Source organism: Molothrus aeneus, chromosome 6 (assembly GCF_037042795.1).
Source record: "Molothrus aeneus isolate 106 chromosome 6, BPBGC_Maene_1.0, whole genome shotgun sequence".
NCBI lineage: Eukaryota > Metazoa > Chordata > Aves > Passeriformes > Icteridae > Molothrus > Molothrus aeneus.
In genome coordinates, this window is record NC_089651.1 from 9,577,817 (window position 1) to 9,596,004 (window position 18,188).

An 18,188-nucleotide genomic window follows, 5' to 3' on the forward strand; every position below is an offset into this window, starting at 1 on the left:
GGCACCAGGGTTAACTCGGCCCCAAAACCTCGCTCCCAAGAGCATGGAAAGCCACAAACAACCCCACAGGGAACAGAAAGGAGCTTGCTGAGCCCTCAGGCTTGTCCTGGTTTTGCACCATTGTGACCAAAACTGGATCTGCTCCTCCATGTAACTTACCTACCACAGGGATAACCCTGATGGACAAGAAAGATCTTATCAGCTCCTGGTTTGCTCCCAAGCCTCCCCACACCCCTGCCATCCCCACGACCTGGGCATCTTCCATGCAATCCTTCACCATCCCACAAATCCAACAGATTTACACTGGATTTTCCAGCTGATGCGTCACGTTGTCCATGAGAAGTGGGCAGCCCTCAAAAAAGGCTGCTCCAATACCTGCTGCTCCAAACACACACAGCCAGTGGCAGGAGCAGGGGATTCTCCCCAGAGATGCCAGCAGGGATCTGTCCCTTTCCCTCTCACACCAAGCCAACAGCACTGGTAGCTTATATCCTAAACAATGAGGAGTCAGAGTCTGGGTGTTTCTCCATGGGAACAGGCCCAGAGTCCAACCTGTGACCTGTACCTGTTTATTTATATATACATAGTTATTCAATATAAATCTACATATATTTATGTATTATTAAATATAATACTACATTATATACATATATATATATGGAAATACATACACTGCACCCGTGGCCCTCTTCTCTTCTTGGCCTCAAATCACGTGCTGGTTGATGTTTTTCTGGCTCAGGCTGGTGTTTGTCCAGGGGCTGCTGGTGCTGCTGTGACCACATCCATGATCCATGCCTGGGGCGTGCCGAGGCTCTAACCCTGTGCTCCATGGTAATTAGCACAGGGAATATCTGCTGTCCACAGTGGCCACGGCCGGATCCGGCTCCCCACAGCCAGTGCCAGCTGGAGCAACCACCTCCAGCACTAGCTTCACCTGGCAAAAAGGCTCTAAAGGCACGGGGAGAAGGAAAGGGAGGAGAAGGAAACAAACAGGAGCCCCCACAGCTCATGGCAGGTTTCTCCTTGCCCTGACACCTCTGTGGGCTCTTCCAGCCTGGAAAACCAGGGGCTCCTCCTTGGCCCCCATGCCTTGTGACACCTGCTGGGTGTGTTGCTGTCCCCCTCCTCTTTTGTCTTCTCTTCTCCCCTCCCCTGAAGCCGGAGTTGTTGAATCCTCTCCCGCAGGTTCAGGTGGAGGTGGAGCAGCGAGAGGGAGGGACAGCCAGCCCTTCCCACGGGCCTGGCGCCCGGGGATTGGGGCAGCGGGAGCGCCGGCCGAGGCCAGGGGCTGAACTGGGAGGAGAAATAGATAAACTATTAAAACAGAAAGGGGAAAAAAAAACACGAGAGAAATTCCAAGCACTGATCTGGCCGGTTGGGTCGGCTCAAGCGGCAGGCGACGAGCAGGAAGCCTGCGGCTGGGGAAGCTCCAAAGGTAAATGCAGCTCTGTTCTGCTTTTCTTTCCATGCTGAAGCCACCCCAGATGAGGTCAGCAGGCTTTCACCTTCACCCCATTCCCTGTGCATTCCCGTTCTGGCTCTCCTTCGCTCTCCATCCCGCTCTCTGCCTCGGCACACCCACCCCACAGCTCCCTGGCCAGGGTGCCCCCCTGCCCTGCTCGCTTTCCCCACGGCCGTGCTGCAGGGAATGCCGTGCCCAGCCACCATTCACCACCCCACAACATCCACACGCTCCTCTGCCTCCAATCTGGGGTGTCCCCACGCCAGGATGTGGGAAATGGGAGCCACTGCTGCCCGTTAGCCGGTGCTCCTCCCTCCCCAGCCCTCTGCAGCCCCAGCACCCACTCCCTGCCATCCAACACTGGAGCAAAGGGCTCTGGGGTTTTGGGGCCTCCCCACACCCCCTGGCCAGGCTGCAGTTTGTTGGAGCTTCCTTATTCTGACCATCAGAGGAAATGGCTTAGGAGTGACCCATCCAGGAGCAGAGCTGGAGCACCACACCAGGCAGAGACAGCCCCATGCCACCCTCATGAGCGTCTCCCACCCTTTCCCCATGTGAAATCCAGGTGGGCTGGCTCGTCTCCATCCCATCCTCTTCCTTCCCTGGCCATGGAGAAACTCAGTTAATCTTTTAGGTATAAATCACTTCCAGCTGGTCAAGCTGAACACGTACTGGGCGTCTCTGGCGTACCTTGATCCCTGGTTTCACCCCACGCCTGGCACTAGGCTGCTCCAGAGGGAAGCACCGTGCCTGCATCCCTGCTCCAAGCCAGGCAGCACCACACACCTCCCCTTCCCATTCCACACCAACAAACACGGCGGGACCAGCCCTGCTCCCACCCAAAATCAGGGTGCAGCCAGGAGTGCTGAAGCTCCACAGCAAAGAGGAGCCCTGGGAGAGGCTTTCATTCCTCCTGATTCCAAGAGTTAGGCTGGATGTTTACCATGGGAACACGGGCACCGTGGCATCCCTGAGACTCCCACCCCAGCCCCAGCATCACCCGCATCACCCGCATCAGGTGTGTGGGGACAGAGCCCCAGCCTTACCAGGCTCTGCTCCCAGTATCCGCCTCTTCCCACGGGGCCATCGCAGTGATGCCAGCTGGGGGGGGTCCCTGTGTGCCATCCCTGTGCTCCCTGCTTGCCTGGAATACTGTGCAGCTGTGCCAATCCCTGGGCACAGCCATAGGGTAGCAACGCGCCGAGGCTCCCAACACACCGGGGAGCTCTCCAGTCAGGAGCTGCGTTTCCATAAACAAACCAGACCGCTGGTAATTAGCAGGTTCAAGGGCATGTCAGGCTGGAGGCAGCTCTGCAGCCCAGGCAGGGGCTTGGCAGGTGAAGGAGGTACTGCTGAGACCCCCAAAGCTGGGGTTTCCCATGGCTGAGCTCATTTCCCCACCTTAGTTTTGGATTTGGGCTGAAGCCACATTTTTTTAAACCCTGCAACCCCTAGCTGGTCATTAATCACCTCCCACGCATAAATCCACGGTTGGGAAAGCCGGGCTGGGAGTCAGTGAGGGGAGGGCAGGTGACACAGTGGCCACCAGGCCGTGGGTGGGACACGGCTTTGGCTTCACCGCAGAGCAGCACCCACCACCCCCGGTGGAATCACCCCCACCCGATGGGGGTGGCCAAGCCCTCCCTGTGCCAGCACTCAGGAGCTGCTCCCGGTGTGTCCCAGGCCTAGCCTGCCCTGTGGCAGAGGCAGGTGGACTTTGTCCCCCCGGGGAGACGCCGCGTGAGATGCTGGCAGCGCCCGCGCCTGTCATCTGAGCGCGCCATGGCAGGTAGGTGAAATCCAACTTCTGCCCTGTTCTCTCTCAGCTGGGAAGGATCCCTGTGCAAGCTCACCTGGGGGTCCTGCTCTGGTGTCACCTCTTGGGGTGCCGAGGGTCCTTCCCAGCCCCCCAAACTGGCTCAGCATGCTGCTAAACAGCCAGGAACGCCACTCGCTGCCAGACCCCCAAGGCAGAGCTTGTTCTTCCAGGATGGCTACAGCAGTCATCTGCCCTGGGGGGAGCTGGATCAGCTTTCCCATCCAAACCCCCTCCCCTCTGTGCCCCCAGACCTTTGCAGCGTGCCCCCTGAAATCCTGGTGCCAGCTGCCAATGAGACGCTGGAGCTGGTGCTGGGAAGCCAGGTCGAGCTGAACTGCACTGTGCGCTGGGCAGGCACCGAGCACTGCCAGCCCATTCCCACCTGGAGCAAGGATGGGCAGTGGCTGGGCAGTGGCAGCAGCCAGGACACTGTCTGGTAAGGAGCCTGCCCTGGGGACATCCCTCCATCTGCTTTTGGGGGCTCTCACCACACGGCCCGACCCACAGCATCCCCCATGTCCTGTCAGGTCTGGCCAAAACTCCTCGGAGCAGCTCCTGGCCAGCGTCCTGCAGCTCAACCTCACCCAGGATGCCGATTTTGGGGTGTTTGCCTGCTGGATCAGCAATGCCACAGCCACCTTCACCCTGCGGCGAGCAGGTAGGGACCTGCCGGTGACAGGGAGGGGGCATCCCACGGAGAGCCCAGGTGCAGGGGGGGATTGAGGAGAGTGATAGGGGACCTGCTGCTTCTCCCACATCAGGGTGCAAACCTGCACCAAACCCAGGTGTGCTGCTCACCGTGCCTTTCCCTGTCCTGGCAGAGGCGGTGGGGCACGTGCCAGCGGTGCTGGCAGCCCTCCTGGTCCTGCTGCTCCTGGTGCTCCTGGCTGTGCTGTATGTCCAGTGCCGCCTGAACGCGCTCCTCTGGTACCGGGACCGCTACGGAGAGCTGGAGATCAACGGTGAGCCAGAGGTGTTCCCACTGGGAACAGCCTCCTGCAGTCTGGGAAGGCTCATACAGCCCTTCCCACGTTATCCCTGCCCCATGGATCTCCCCAGATGGGAAGCTGTACGATGCCTACGTCTCCCATGCCAATGCCCCCGATGACCGGAAGTTCATCCACTTCATCGTGAAGCCGCAGCTGGAAAACCGCCACGGCTACAAGCTCTTCCTGGATGAACAGAACATCCTGCCCAACTCAGGTAGGCACCAGGCAGGGCTGGGCAGGGGGTGACACGGGCACCTGGGGGCTTGACACCCTTTTTGCCCACAGAGCCATCAGCTGACCTCATCATGAATGTCAGCCGGTGCCGGCGCCTCATTGTGGTGCTCTCCGTGGCGTACCTGGAGCAGGAGTGGTGCAACAGCAGCTTCAGGTAGGAGCACAGCAGCTCCCACAGGAGGGGAGAGGGGCTGCCGGGTCCCTCACCCTCCTGTCACCCACTTGTCTCACAGGGAAGGGCTCTGGAGGCTGCTGGAGCTTTCCAGGAAACCCATCTTCATCGTCTTCGAGAGCCAGTACCGGGAGATCACTCACCCCGCCATCACCCTGCTGAAGCAGCACCGAAGTGCAGTGACCCTGCTGGTGTGGAGAGCCGGCTCCATGGTGAGTGCCAAGCGGAATCCTGACCCTCCCCAGAGCCGCCTTTCCGTCCCCAGCACCCCACAGTGCCAGCCTCCCTGCTGCCCTGTGGGGCTGTCCCACGGTGAGAGCAGGACCCTTCCCACCAGCACCACCTTCCAGTCCCAGCTCCCCATTTCGGGTCAGCCTCCCTGCTGCCCTCTGGGGCTGTGCCCTGAGCTCCAGAGCTAAAGAGCAGGTTGGGCCACTCACCTTTTGGAGGACATGTAAAAACCCAACCAGAAGAGCCCCGGATCTGGGAGCTCACCCCCCAAACCTGCATGGTCAGGACCCTGTGACACTCCAGGGCCTCCCCAGCCTCAGCTCCCTGAGCGGAGCTTTGGCCCAGGGCCACTCCGGCCATTTCGGGGCCAGGCTGGCAGCCGGAGCCCTGGGAGCATTCCGGCAGGTCGGGCCGGTTTCTCCGCCGGTGCGTGGGCACGGTGCCACACCGGAGCACAGCCCTCAGCCCTCACCTTGGCCGAGCTCCCAGCGCCGGGGAGAGCGAGCCGAGCCCGTGGAACCCTGCAGGGCCGTGCTCCGGTGGTCCCGGCCCAGCTCATCCCCTCCGGGCCCCTGCAGACCCCATCGTCAGACTTCTGGAAGGAGCTATGCCTGGCCCTGCCGCGCAAGGTGTCCTTCCCGGCGGGAAGGAGCATGGGGGACCCGCAGACCCAGCTGCAGGAGGACAAGGACCCCATGCTGATCCTGCCCAGCAGCTACCTGGACAGTGCAGGAGACCTGGACCCCGACGGGGACCTCGGCACAGGTCCGTGTCCCCGCTGCTTCTCCCGAGGGGACAGATGTGCGCTGGACGTCACCCCTGTGGCGGCAGGGTGGGTCCAGCCCCTTCCCCCTCCAGCTAAACCCATCTCCCTGCTCCTGCCAGGCCTCCGAGGGCACATCTTTGGCAGCCCCCCGCCCCCCCGCCTCGGTGGGCCCGGCGTTCCCGGGGCTCCGGCCTCCGGCAGGATGGAGGAGGCACAGCTGAGGGATGGGCAGCGCTCCGAGCTCGACGTCTCAGACCTGGGGTCGCGCAACTACGGCGCCCGCACGGACTTCTACTGCCTGGTGACAGAGGATGACATCTGAGCAGGACCACAGGTGTCCCCCAGCACTGTGGGGACACATGGACCAGGTCAGGGCTGAGGAGCCCGGGAGTTATGATGGGATCAGAGCCACGGTCGTGCTGGGAAAGCAGGAGCTGGCTCCAGAGGGGAGAACTGGAAAACCATCACCAGGAGCACCCTGCCCATAATACCTCAGTGCCACCCCTGGGCGCCACCCAGGTGGCTGGGCTGTGTCTCTTGCCGTGGGTGGCAGGTATGTTCTTCCTGCATGATGGACAGTGCTGGGATGGGTGATGCTCTCCGAGGAACAATGTGTCCCAGCCCCAGGGAGTGCCTGACAGGAGTGGTGGCAGCACCTTTGTCCCATATGGAAACCCCCATGACAATAAAAGGCTGCTGCACCCACTGCATCTGTCCATGATGGGGACACAGGTGACATGGAGCGGGGGTGGTTCCTCACCACAGGCAGTGCTTTGATCTGTCCTTCCCACACCAGTGTCCCTGTCACACTAAACTGGAGCCATGCCAGGCACAGAGCCTCATCCTGTGCTGGTGTCCCCATGGCACTGCTGTCACCAGGACACTGTCCCCCCTCTCCCAGGTGCCATCGAAACGCAGGTGCAGGTGGGCATCACTCAAGGCCTTTATTTCAGGGGTACACAGGGCAGGGGGGTTGTACACAGAGAGCTGCAGAGCCAAACACTCCGTGCCCCGAGCCTGGACCGTTCCAGTGCCGCCCACCATGGGGGCTGCTCCAGCCCCTCCGCGCGCTCCCCCCATCCTCCCACCCCTCTACCTATTCTACATTATCCCCCTGGGGTGCCCTGTGCCCCCCAAGCGTGGGGGCTCCCCCAGCCCCAAATCCACCGGCAGCCCAAAGCCACCCCCAACCCAGCCGTGTGTCCCCTCCTGGCCACCACTGTAGCACAGAGAGCTCTGGACCCATCTGCACCCAGCACGGGGACACTGAGGACATCTCCCCACCCACAGGGTGACACTGCTCAGCAAACATGACCCGGACGGCCCTGCCTGGATCCTGCTGTGCAAGCAGGGCCCAACCCTGGCAGCAGCTGGTGAGGAGCCACTCTGCCACACTGGGACAGTCCCCACAGGGTGACAGATGGGGCCCTGAAGCTCTCCCAGGCTTCCTGCAGTGAGGGCACAGAGCCCCGCCAGACACAGACACAGACCCCCTGCCCACCCTCCACAGCAAAGGGGGAATGCAGCGCTGTCACAGCGTCACTTCCCAGCTCCCTGCAGCCGCTGTGCCACCCCATAAACTGTGGGAAGCCACCTCAGAGCCCTCCAAGCCCCCAAGCCATGCAAAGCTCCATCCCCACCCAGCCAGGGCAGAACAAAAGTGTAACCTGCAGTACATCCCCACACTGGCACAGGGCACGGACACCCCCGGCCCCGCAGCTCAGGGAGCTGGGATGAAGCACCCCCAGAAGCCCCCTTGCCCCAGAATTGCTCTACAGGGGCCTTCCCAGCTCCTTACAGCTCCTGCCCCCCTGTCAAGCCAGGACAAGCCAAGTTTTGCAGACAGCTGCCTGAGCGTGGGGAGAGTCCCCAAGGGGTGCCATGGGGCAGCCCCTCCTAACTGGGGCCCCACAGCAGAGCCAAAAGCAGCTGCTGGGTTTACGGCAGGGCAGGAGGGAGGACAAGTGTCGCTCAGCCAGGGAAGGGGACCCAGCAGAGGGGGGAGGCGCGTGGGATGTAGGGACTAGGCTACAGAGCGGGGGTCTGGAGGCGAGCAGCCTCCCCACGGCATGGCTGGCAGCACGGTGCATCCCAGCGAGGCATTCCAGCTCCCAGGGTGTCCTCACAGGCTGAGGAAGTCCTCCTTCCGGTAGCCCTTCTGCAAGGAGACAGCTCCATCAGGCACAGGGAGCCCCTCTGCTCCGGCACCAATGGGCCACACCGTCCCCACCCCACTCACACAGGGACAACGCCGTGGGATGGCCCCATGCCTGGGGAAAAGCAGGCGTGGAGTGGGGCCCCACCATATCCTGGGAAGTATTTGGGTGGTGTGGCTCTCCAGGATGAATCCCCTGGCCTTGATTCCCTAGGGATCCCCCCACTGGCTGTGGAGGCTCTGGAATGTGTACGTACCATCTTGAAGTCCCGGTGGAGCTTGGTGTACTGCCACATGTTTCCCAGGAGGCTGGCGGCAGCTCGGGAAGACTTCTCGTTGTCCGAGCTGGGAAAAGGACAGGATGCCGTGAGGTTTTCGGGACCACTGAGCATGGGACACTGCCCATCAGCCCAAGGAGACCACCCCAGAGGGGCCTGGAGGGACTGGGGGGCTTGGTGATGGTGGGGAGAGGCAGGAGGTGAATGGCTGGATCCCACAATAACAGGCAGGAGCAGGGAGAGGTTCCCTGATGGGAAAAGGCAGCTATGATGACGGTGGGGTGTCCTTAGGGGGTGACAAAAGGCTGGCAGGTGGCCACGAGGCCACTCTGGGCTAGTCCGGGGACTCCCAACACCAAGGTTTGGGAAAGGGAACTTGTGACCCTCTTCCACTGTGCGGGAGCCGGAAGGGAGAGGAGAGCAGGACAGGAGGCTGGGTGTGAGCTGGGACACGCAGCTCCCACCTGTCCCGTCGCTTCTTGATGAAGAAGAGCTTCCTGAGGCCGTCGAAGTAGACGATGTCGCGGGCAGCCATGGGGCTCTCCACCACCAGGTTGTTGAGCACGGCGATGATGTTCACGATGACATCAGCGGGCGGGGCCTTGTCCCCGACACTCCCTGGCAGCTTCTCGATCAGGTGGCTGACCACCTTGGTGGCTGTGGGCAAAGGGCACATCAGGGCTGGTGGCCAGAGCTGGAGGGACAGAGCCATGTCTGGAAGCAGGGGATGGAGCAGCCGACCAGCTCAGCTGCATGCGGGGATGCAGCAGGCAGGGTGGGGTTGGGATGTGGCTGGAGATAACAGGAGGCAAAGGAAAAGGTTGGGAAGCACCTCCCAGCCCTGGGTGATGCCCAGCACTCACACATCTCGTCCTTGTTGCGGGCGTGGCGGGACAGGTTGCGGATGAGGCCGGTGAGGGAGCGCAGCTGGTGGTGGTCAGCAGTGCGGACACGGTCCAGCACAGGATTCAGGATGCGCTCCTGCTCCAGCGCCAGCCGGCTCAGCACACCCGCCCACTGCAAGGCAAACACCCCCTTGGAGACCCCGCCAGCCCCCTGCTCCTCCTCCTCCCACTCACTGGGAGCAGGTTGGGGTGAACCCTGCCCAGGTGCCCCCCTCCCACAGGGCCGTGGTGGGCAGGCTGTGGGACCCCAGTGTCCCCGGGCCTCACCCTGCGGTCCCCGGCCGTGATGTTCTGCAGGGCACCCGAGGCTGCCTCTGTTGTGTGCTTGTTGAGCTCGCAGCGCTGCAGCAGCCGGTTGTAGATGCCCACGATCTGCGGGTTCCAGAGCCACTCCATGCCCTTGGGGTCCTTGGAGACCTCCGTGAAGGTGACGATGTCTGCGTTCAGGTAGTGCTGAGGGACAGAGGCATCGTTAGACTCTCCTCAGTGTCCCTCACTGCCAGTGCTGTCTTTTCCAAACCTGCCTGGCCTGAACTGCTGGGCAGGGAGCTGGCAGGTCACCCTGGCTACATCATGCCCCATGGCATGGAAAAGCAGGGGTTCAGCACCTGATTCACCCCAAACACCTGATTCACCCTCCGCTGAGCTCACGCATGTGTCCCACCCACCAGCTAAGGCCGGCGTCCACCTCCGCCCTGGCATCACCTCCGCTGCCAGGGCTTCCCAGTGCCAGCCCCACCCCGGTGACACGGCCAGGATGTGCCCCCACTGACCTCCCGGGCTTTCTTGCTCTGGGGGCTGAAGCAGCCCACCAGCTCCCCTGTCACCGTGCCGCCGGCGTTCCTGCGGTGGCCCTCGAGGCGCTGGAGCGAGGACGGGGGCATCTCGTCGTACAAGCGGTAGGAGAGGTTGCGCAGGACACAGACAGCGTTCTCCACGCTCTGGGGGGCACAGGGGACACGAGGGTGTCATCCCTGCTCCACCTGCAGGGTGTGTCCAGCTGGCACAGGGGCTCTACAGCAGAGTCATGATGCTGGGTGTGCCCAGTGAGCCCAGCTGGTGGACTCCATGGAGCTGGGCTGGTTCTCCCAGCATCACGCCAAGATGTGCCTTTGCACAACGGGGTGGGGGAGCAGCACCTCAGCTCCTCTAGGACCATCTCGGGGGCTCACCTTGTCCTCCGACTTCCCCACCTCCAGGGAGCTGTTCACATAGTGGATCATGGAGTCCACTAGCCCGTGGCACTCGCGCATCTTCTGCCGGGTCTGCTGGCTGGCAGAGCTCAGGTTCCTGCATGGGAACAGGGTTTTGTCATGGAGAGAAGGGGATCCCCCACAGCCACCCCTTCCTGAGCCCAAAAAAGAGCCCTGCAGACAGTGCTTCTGTTTCTCCCTCCCTCCAAAACTTCACTCCCAGTGGGAGGAGCTGGAGGAGATACCTGAGGAAGCCTGTGGAGTTATAAAAGATCTCTGCCTCCGAGGGGTTCTGTTGGATGACACCCGAGGCCCCCAGCCCAGAGAGAGGGACCAGGACCAGGTCTGTGAGCTGCTCCAGCGTATCCCGGGCCAGGCGATCCTTCAGGTTGTCACTGGAGGACAAATTCCACAGGATCCCTGCAGAGAGGGGGCCCTCAGTACTGGAACAGCTGGAGAGCACATCCACCCCAACTCCCCTCCCCAGGGAGGTGGTGACAACCAAGCAAATGGATCATCCCCGTGGAGCTCCACTCACACGAGGGGAGTAGAGGCCACCCCCAGGGAGGAGCACCCCCGCCCACCCCACCATTGTCCCCAACCTGTGACGTTCTTGCGGAGCTCGTCGTCGGGCTCCCGCAGGGTGCGCATCAGCTCGTAGATGCCGTTCTCCTCCACCAGAGCCAGCTTGTTCTCCGCGTTGTCGTAGATGAGGTTGCGCATGGCGCCAGTGGCGTGGCGCTGCACCTCCTGGTTCGGGCTGTTGAACAGCTTCACCAGCTTGGGCATGGCCTGCAGGCTGCGGGCCTGGGGGACAGCCCGGGGGATCAGACATGCTGCGTTCCCAGGGCTCCCTCCGGCCCCTGCACCTTCCTGTGGTGTCAGAGGGGCTGGGAAACCCCCTGCTCCTGCTAGGAAAACCCCTGCTCCCACCCTTCCGGGGGCTCACCTGCTTCTTGGCACTGCTGTCGCTGTAGCACTTGTGCTGCAGGTAGGCAGCGCCCAGCACCTGCAGGTTGGGGTCACTGGCGATCAGGTACTTCACTGCCGAGGGCAGGTCGATGTCGTCAAACCTGGAACCACAGCCAGGTGAGTCCCAGCAGAGCATCCCACAGGACCCTCCACCTCTGCACCCCGTGTCCCCCATCTCCAAGGAGTCCCACCAACCCATCTCCTTCCCACTGCGCTCTGAGCACAGGACTCCATTCCCAGTGGGATGAGCATCATCCTCCTGCCATGTTTCAGGATCTGTCTATGGAGGAGCCAGGATGAGGGATAGGACACACTTGGAGGTCAGCCTTAGCAGTAAGTCCAAGCTGCACCCACCATCCCACCCCTCTTCCTAAACATCCCTTGTGCCCAGTGGGAGCTGGAGGGGTTCGCCCTCCTCCAGCAGGGTGGAACACACTCCTCCCACAGTGGGGACAAGGACCAGGACACCGCGGAGCAGCCCCCGGCCCTCACCCTCCGGTGTGGTGCCCGAGCAGCGTGCTGTGCCCGTTGTACATCTCCATGGCGCGCGGCTCCCCAAGGTGGTGGCCGGACTCGGCCAGGCTGCGCACGGAGGGGGCGCGGGAGCTGTGCTCCCCCAGCCCCAGGAAGGCGCCGCCGCCTCCCGCGGGCACGGTGCCGAAGGAGCCGGCGCTCAGCCGGGAGCGGTTGTTGCTCTGGAAGCGCTGCAGCGTGCGCATGGCGGGCGCGCGGATGGTGCGGCTCGGCGGGCCCTCGGCGCCGTCCAGCCAGTCGCAGGCGGCCTTGGCGGCCGTGCCGCCGCTCAGCTGCCGCTCGAAGGCGAAGGAGCGGCCGAAGCCGCCGCCGGCCTGGCTCTTGTAGAGCTGCCGGTGCCCCGGCGCGTCCAGCTGCTCTGACAGGACGCTGTAGCGGTCGTCGGCAAGCGGGACGGGCCCGTCGGCCAGGCGCAGGGAGCGCAGCGACAGCGTGTCCAGGTTCTGCCGGCAGCGGAAGTTGCGCTCGTGGAAGGAACTGGGCCGCGGCGAGGCGGCGGCCGCCTGCGAGGCCGCGTAGCCGGGCACGTACGCGCGGCCCTTGGGCAGGCCCCCGTTGCTGATGGTGGCCATGCGCTTGTGCGGGGTCAGGTCCACGGCCGAGCGTGAGGACCAGCCGCTGCCCCGCAGCGTGCCAAAATCCTTCTTGGCCAGCGGCTGGTACAGCTGCAGGGGGAAAATGGAAGGTTAGGAGTCCATGCCTCCACCAGGGGAGCGCAGAGCTCTCCTCAGCGCAGCCAAGGACAGGGGACAGAACCCCGGTGAGTACGTACCGAGGCCTGGGGGTCCACCCCATTGCTCTGGGAGCGGGAGCTGAAGGAGGAGCGCAGGGTCGAGCTGTACTGACCGCCTGCAGGAAAGCCACAGAGGAGGCAGAGTAAGCATGGGCAGGGCAGGAAGGGATCTGCAGATCAAAGATCGCCCCAGCTCATCCCAGGGGGACCTGCTGCGGGAACTGTGGCACTGCAAGCAGAGCTGGGGGGACACAGGGGTGGGAGGAGGCCGCCTTCGCCTGCCTGCTGGCCACGGGGAGCAGAAGCGGCCTCCCCGCCCTGCCTGTGCCCCGACGGCGAGGGCACTAATTGCCACCTTGGCCGGGACGCTGCGGCGCAGCCCGGTCCCCCCGCCGCGGCTGGATCAGCAGCCCAGGCATCCCCCAGAGCCAGTCCCGGCTCCCCCCCCGGGAAAGGCACCTGGAACCCCAGAGCCCCCCATGGCACCTCACACTGCCCATCTGCCCTGCCACCGCCCCAGGGCCGCCGGCGGGACACGACAGGGACCGGACGGGACAGGGACGCCGCCAATGCTGGTGGTGCCAGGAGCGTGACTCACGCCTGGGGCAGCCCTCGGGGTGTCAGAGGGGTCTGTCCCCAGCACAGGGGTCCCCAGCGCGGGGCTCGGGGGATCCCGGCGGTGCCGGGCGGGGCGGCAGGGCGGAGGCCGCCGGCGCAGACGTTAAATGGAGGAGCTGGAGCCCGGCCAGCGCCGCCGCTCAAGGCTGGGGGGGCTCTGCCAGGGCGGGAAAATCCTCCCCCCTGCCAGCCCAAAGCGGGGCCTGGGACCCCACCAGCGCAAAGCCCTCCAAGGACAGGTGGGGGAACTGAGGCAGGACCCCGAGTGGGGTAAAACGAGCCCACGCTGGGGCTGAGCTACCCCCGGTCCCAGCGCTGGGGATGCTCGGGGGCACTGGGGGGACTCGGTCAGGGTGGGGGGCACCCCCCAACCCGCAGCCAGGGTTACCCCAGAGCCCAGTTCCGACCGAGGGGTTCCCACCCCCCTTCCCACCGCGTGTTCCCAGGGGCTCCCGGGGGGTGTCCCACCTCTGGTGCCGTCGGCGAGGTCCTCGGGGCGGGCGGGCGCTTGTCCCCGCAGCATCATGCGGATGCGGACCTGCTCCTGGACACGGGCGCTGCGCAGCCGCTGGGCCTCGGCCGCCTCCCGGCCACGCTCGTCCAGCTGCCGGTCCGAGGGCAAGGCCAGCGAGCAGACGCCGGCCTCGGGCTGCAGGGCCGACAGCAGGAAGGCTGCGTTAGTCTCCTGCATGGCGCCGAGGGGCCGCGGCCAGCCCGGCCGCCCTGCGCAGGTGAGCGGCAGCAGTGGCGGCGTTCCGGCGTTCCCCAGCCGTAGGGAGGCTCCGTCCCGGCCCGTCCGTCCCGCCCCGCCGCCACGCCTCGCCGGGAAAAAGGAGGGGGCCCCACCGGGGCCACTGTCACCATTGACAGCATCACCATCGTCACCGCCACAGGTGGAGGTGCCCAGGGGCGGCCTCGGGGATGGGGGGGGTCCAGGGGTCTGGGGGTCCTACCTTGGGAAAAGCCAGGATCCCCTCAGACAGTCAGCCCCTAACTCCTGGGCAGCCACACCAGTGAGCCCCAGACCTCCACAGTGTCCCATCGAAGAGCCCAAGACCCCCAGGAAACCCCCTAGAAGAGCCCTGGGCCCCCACAAAGCCTCCCCATTGATCTCTGCCGTTGAACCCTGGACACCCACATTGTTTCTCCATTGAGCCCTGGAGACTCATGTGCTCTCCTAGGAGAGCCCCAGACCCTTGGAGAACCTTCCTGCTGACCTCCAGAGACTCACAGGGCCCTGCCACTGAGCCCTAGACCCCTACAATGTCCCTCCAATGAACTCAAGACCCCCAGGAAACCTCTGAGGAGAGTGCTCTGGACACCCATATGACCTCTCTGTCCAGCTCTGGATCCCCAGATTGCCACTCCAGTGAGCCCCAGACCCCCACATGGGGTCCCAGGAGTGTCCCTGACCACCAGGGAGACCCCTCAACCACCCCTGACCACAAAGCCCCAGGCCAGCTCAACAGGGAGACCCCCAGACCACTCAAGCCACTTTCCAGGAGTGCTCTGGACCCCCATCTGTCACAGGGGTCCAGCCTGGAGTGGGGGCTCCCTGCAGTAATTCCTGGCTGGGCCCTCCCTGCTTTGCTTTTCAAATCAGCCGGGGAATGAAAGAACAACAATAATAAAAAAGGGGCGGCAGAGCGCCGCGGGCCCGCGGTGACGAACGCGGTGACTCAGGCCCCGCTGCCACCACCACAGGTACTAATTAGCCTCGCCCCACCTGCCGAGCCGCCCCATGGCGGCCACACCGGGGACACCACATCCCCCGGGCCCGCCGTGCTCGGGGTCAGCTCCCCAAATCCCCCCGGCCGCCCGCAGCCCCGGCTGGCTGCCCGAGCGGCTCATCCCGAGCTCTGGCCGTTCCCAGCCCCTGCTCGGGGTCACGGTGGCTCTGTGTCACCGGCCGGGTGTTTCGGGCTGAGCGTGGCCTGGCTCTGCGGCCAGCCCTGGCTCAGCGCTTGGCGTCACCGCTCCGGCAGCGACAGCGGCGCTGCGGGCTGGGCCGGGTTTACAACACCCGGCGGTGACACCGTGTGCGCTTCGGTCGGGGGTGAAAAGGGCGGCTGTCCCCGAGGAATGTGCCGCCGTCAGCAGGAGCCGCGGCAGGGGCGGGGTGGCGGGAGCTGCGGGCCAGCAGTTTGGGGTGACAGTCCCCCAGCGTCCCCCCCAAATCCCCCTTGGTGGCACCATCCCGATGTGGCAAGGACCAACGCGGGGGCAACCCACCTCCCCAACGCTGGGGTTTGTGGGAGCCCCCTGTTGCCCAGGGGCCACGCCTGGGCCTTTTGGTGTACAGCACCCAGGAAAGCCCCCGAGCCCCCCCTCTTGTCCCACCGCGGCACCACCCCACGGGCGCACCGAGTTTGGCAGGGCTCGGCGGGCGCTCCCAGCCCTCGGAGCCCGGATGAATCACGGGTTCCCCCCGCAGCGGGCGGAGGGGGTGGATCGCTCCCTCTGCAAGCCGACACTTGCCCGCCGTCCCCGTGCCAGGATCCCGGGAGATCGGGGCCATCCCAGCAGCCCCCCAGCTCCGGGGGACAGAGGGGGTCCGGAGACAACCCTGAGCCCACTGGCACCCCCACCTTCCCCCAGTTCTGCCTCCCTCCCAAACCCGCATTCCCCCCAGCATAACACTGCCCTGCAGCTGACAAATGGAAATTTGGGGGTCCGGGGGGATTCAAGGAACGCTTGGAGCTGGAATGGGCAGCGCTTGCCTCATCAAGCAGCTCGTTAATTAGGGAAGGTCGGATAGGAGGGGGATACACCAGGGGGCTTAGAAACAGCAAATCAGCACGAAGAAAACGTTTGAAGCAAAATTGAGGGATTCCCGAGGGGATCCGACCGCAGCTGGAGTGACACAGAGTGAAATTAACCCAATCCGGGGTCCCTAAAGCGGCCGCTGACCACCCCCAGCCTGGAGCCACCTCTGTCACTCCCCCGCGGGGTGACAAGCCGCATTCCCGGGGAGCGCCGCGTCCTCTCCCGCCCCCCGAGCAGCACCGAGTGCCCGTGTCCCCACGCCGGGGTGCCCCGGGCTGGCCGTGCCCGCGGGGCCGTCGGTGTCGGGGCGGGGAGCGGCCGCGGTGGCAGCGCGCAGCCCGGACACCGCGCACACGTGCCAGGAGCCACGCTGGGGACACCGAGGCACAGGGAGGGAGCGAGGGAAAAGCCTCCTGGCCAGAGCTGGCCGCTGTGGGGAAGCCACCAGACCCACACGTTGGAGCCCCAGACCCCCGGCACCACCCCGGCCAGTGGAAGGGGACAGGGTGCGCGGCAGGGCGAGTGACACCGGCTCTCCGCAGGGACCCGCCGTGGGGATGGTGGGGACGGTGGCGACGATGTCCGCGGGAGTGGCGGGCACGTACCTGGCTGGGTGGCCCCGGAGGGCAGCTGTCCTGCAGCATCCTCGGGCGGGCAGGTGCACCCCTGGGTGCTGCGGGGCGCGGGTGGGCGCCGGCGTCTGCGGCGGGCGTGGGGCGTGCGGGCCCGCCCCGCACCTCGCCCAACCAGTCTCCTCGCCGGGGTTTTGCATGGAAGCCGCTCGCCTCCCCGCCGAGGCTGCCATCTCGGGGCTCACCGGGGCTCCTCAAAATCCTCAGCACGGCCAGGGGTCCGGGGGTGGGGGGCAGCCCCCACGGCAGAGCTACGTCTCAGACACTTTTGTGATGCTGCAAAGAGTCCCCAGGGATCCCCACTGCCACCATGGCTGTGATCCAATGTGTCCTTCCCACCAAATCCCCCTGAACACCCAGCTCAGGGCACCCATGGGTGTAACAGGGAGGGTTTGGGGGTGTCAGAAGGAGAAGATGGAGGAGAGGCAGAGTTTGGGGGGCACAGACATTGTTTGGGATGCAGGGGGCTCCCCCTGGTTTGCAGGGAGCATGTTTGTGTGCGTGGGATGGAGCAGGAGCCCTTTGAAGCCAGATAAGCTGAGAGAGAGCGTTTGAAACGAGCCAAACCAGTTTGGGGGGGTCACCACTTAGCTCCTACCACCACTAACTCAGGCCCCCCACCACACCCCACACCCACCAGGGAATGCCAGGAGGGAGCCCCCCGGCAAAGCCCGGTGCAGGGCAGGAGGTGCCAGGACCCTCCACATGCTGTCACATGTGGCCTGTTGTCGGCCCGGGGGTGTCAGGGGGAGCCTCCACAATCTCCCCTCTCAGGCCCATGGCTGGAGCAGCCCCTCAGCGAGGGAACTCCAGGCTGGAGTTCGCCTCCACCGCCTCCAACAAGCCCCGACACCTTCGCAGTGTCCCCGCAGGGCAAGGAGGGCCAGGGCTGATCCTCCAGAGTGGGGACCTGCCCGCACCCCGCTGTCACCTGGGGCTCCAACACCTGGCGCGGGAGAGGCTCCCTGTGGCTCCTGCCATCCCCATGATCCCTGTGTCAACCCGTGGCCACAGCTCAGCCATCACTGGAGAAACAAACCCTCCGGCGCTGTGCTGCTGGCCCTGTCCCAAGCAGACGCCATCAGCTGGCCCCAAACTGTCCCCAGCACCAGTGGGGATGGCACTGCTGGCACCAGCCCCTCCCAGCACCAGCAGCAGCTCTGGATTAGCTGGGCCCGAAGCCTGCTCTGATGGTGGTGGCTTTTGCAGCTCTCCAGGCTGGGAAGCTGCTGGAAAAGCTGTGCCTAAGGCCAGGCAGGTTTTGGGATGGGACTGGTGGCCCGGGGGCCGCGGGGCCACCCGCTCTGCCCAGCCACAGAGCAGCTCCCAGCGCAGCGGGCACAGCCCTCACCCACAACAAAGCCTTCCCAAAGTGCTGCAAAAAAACAGGGAGCAGGGCAAGGAGAGGGGAGAAACAACTCCTGCCTGCCAGGACCATCCCTTCCCAACAGAGCCTGGGGCCACAGCTACCAAATTTGGGACAAAAAACCCCCAGCTGTGGCTGTTTGCTGATGGCACACGGGTGGCTGAGCCCCCCTTTTCCACCCTCACCTCAAACTCGGGATGCTCGGAGTGAGCATGAAACACCTGGGGGGAAACTCCAAGACTATTTGAGGGAGGAGTCCAGGGGATTTGAGAGACAGGGAACCTGGCTGAGGAGCAGGAGCCCATGGCAGGTGGGACACGACAGAACCCTCGAGACACCCGCCACGGGAAGCACCAGCACAGG

At 64.4% G+C, this 18,188-nt stretch overlaps 2 protein-coding genes across 2 annotated transcripts; one reads left to right on the top strand and one right to left on the bottom strand.

Moving 5' to 3' along the window:
* Nucleotides 1-3,244: 3,244 nt before the first annotated feature.
* Nucleotides 3,245-5,995, top strand: SIGIRR (single Ig and TIR domain containing). The gene is made up of 9 exons (XM_066551667.1): nucleotides 3,245-3,251; nucleotides 3,405-3,717; nucleotides 3,809-3,939; nucleotides 4,103-4,243; nucleotides 4,341-4,484; nucleotides 4,556-4,658; nucleotides 4,738-4,888; nucleotides 5,486-5,672; nucleotides 5,793-5,995. The coding sequence occupies exons 1-9, from the start codon at nucleotides 3,245-3,247 to the stop codon at nucleotides 5,993-5,995; spliced, it is 1,380 nt and encodes a 459-aa protein (XP_066407764.1).
* A 597-nt stretch (nucleotides 5,996-6,592) lies between these two features.
* On the bottom strand, nucleotides 6,593-13,752 carry PKP3 (plakophilin 3). Its single transcript, XM_066552117.1, has 13 exons — nucleotides 13,530-13,752; nucleotides 12,483-12,559; nucleotides 11,669-12,375; nucleotides 11,154-11,277; nucleotides 10,807-11,011; nucleotides 10,450-10,624; nucleotides 10,184-10,301; nucleotides 9,785-9,952; nucleotides 9,279-9,464; nucleotides 8,970-9,123; nucleotides 8,571-8,763; nucleotides 8,086-8,173; nucleotides 6,593-7,831 (listed from the first exon to the last, which is right to left on the bottom strand). Exons 1-13 carry the CDS (start codon nucleotides 13,750-13,752, stop codon nucleotides 7,796-7,798), a joined length of 2,454 nt encoding a protein of 817 aa, XP_066408214.1. The 3' UTR covers nucleotides 6,593-7,795.
* Nucleotides 13,753-18,188: the final 4,436 nt, after the last annotated feature.

Coding starts and splice junctions, on each gene's coding strand:
- SIGIRR (XM_066551667.1), top strand. Junction 4,244..4,340: donor CGGAGAGCTGGAGATCAACG/GTGAGCCAGAGG, acceptor GGATCTCCCCAG/ATGGGAAGCTGTACGATGCC. Junction 4,889..5,485: donor TGTGGAGAGCCGGCTCCATG/GTGAGTGCCAAG, acceptor GGGCCCCTGCAG/ACCCCATCGTCAGACTTCTG.
- PKP3 (XM_066552117.1), bottom strand. CDS start 13,752: ATGCAGGAGACTAACGCAGCCTTCCTGCTGTCGGCCCTGCAGCCCGAG. Junction 10,625..10,806: donor GCTCCGCAAGAACGTCACAG/GTTGGGGACAAT, acceptor CCCTCTCTGCAG/GGATCCTGTGGAATTTGTCC. Junction 9,124..9,278: donor TCACGGCCGGGGACCGCAGG/GTGAGGCCCGGG, acceptor TTTGCCTTGCAG/TGGGCGGGTGTGCTGAGCCG.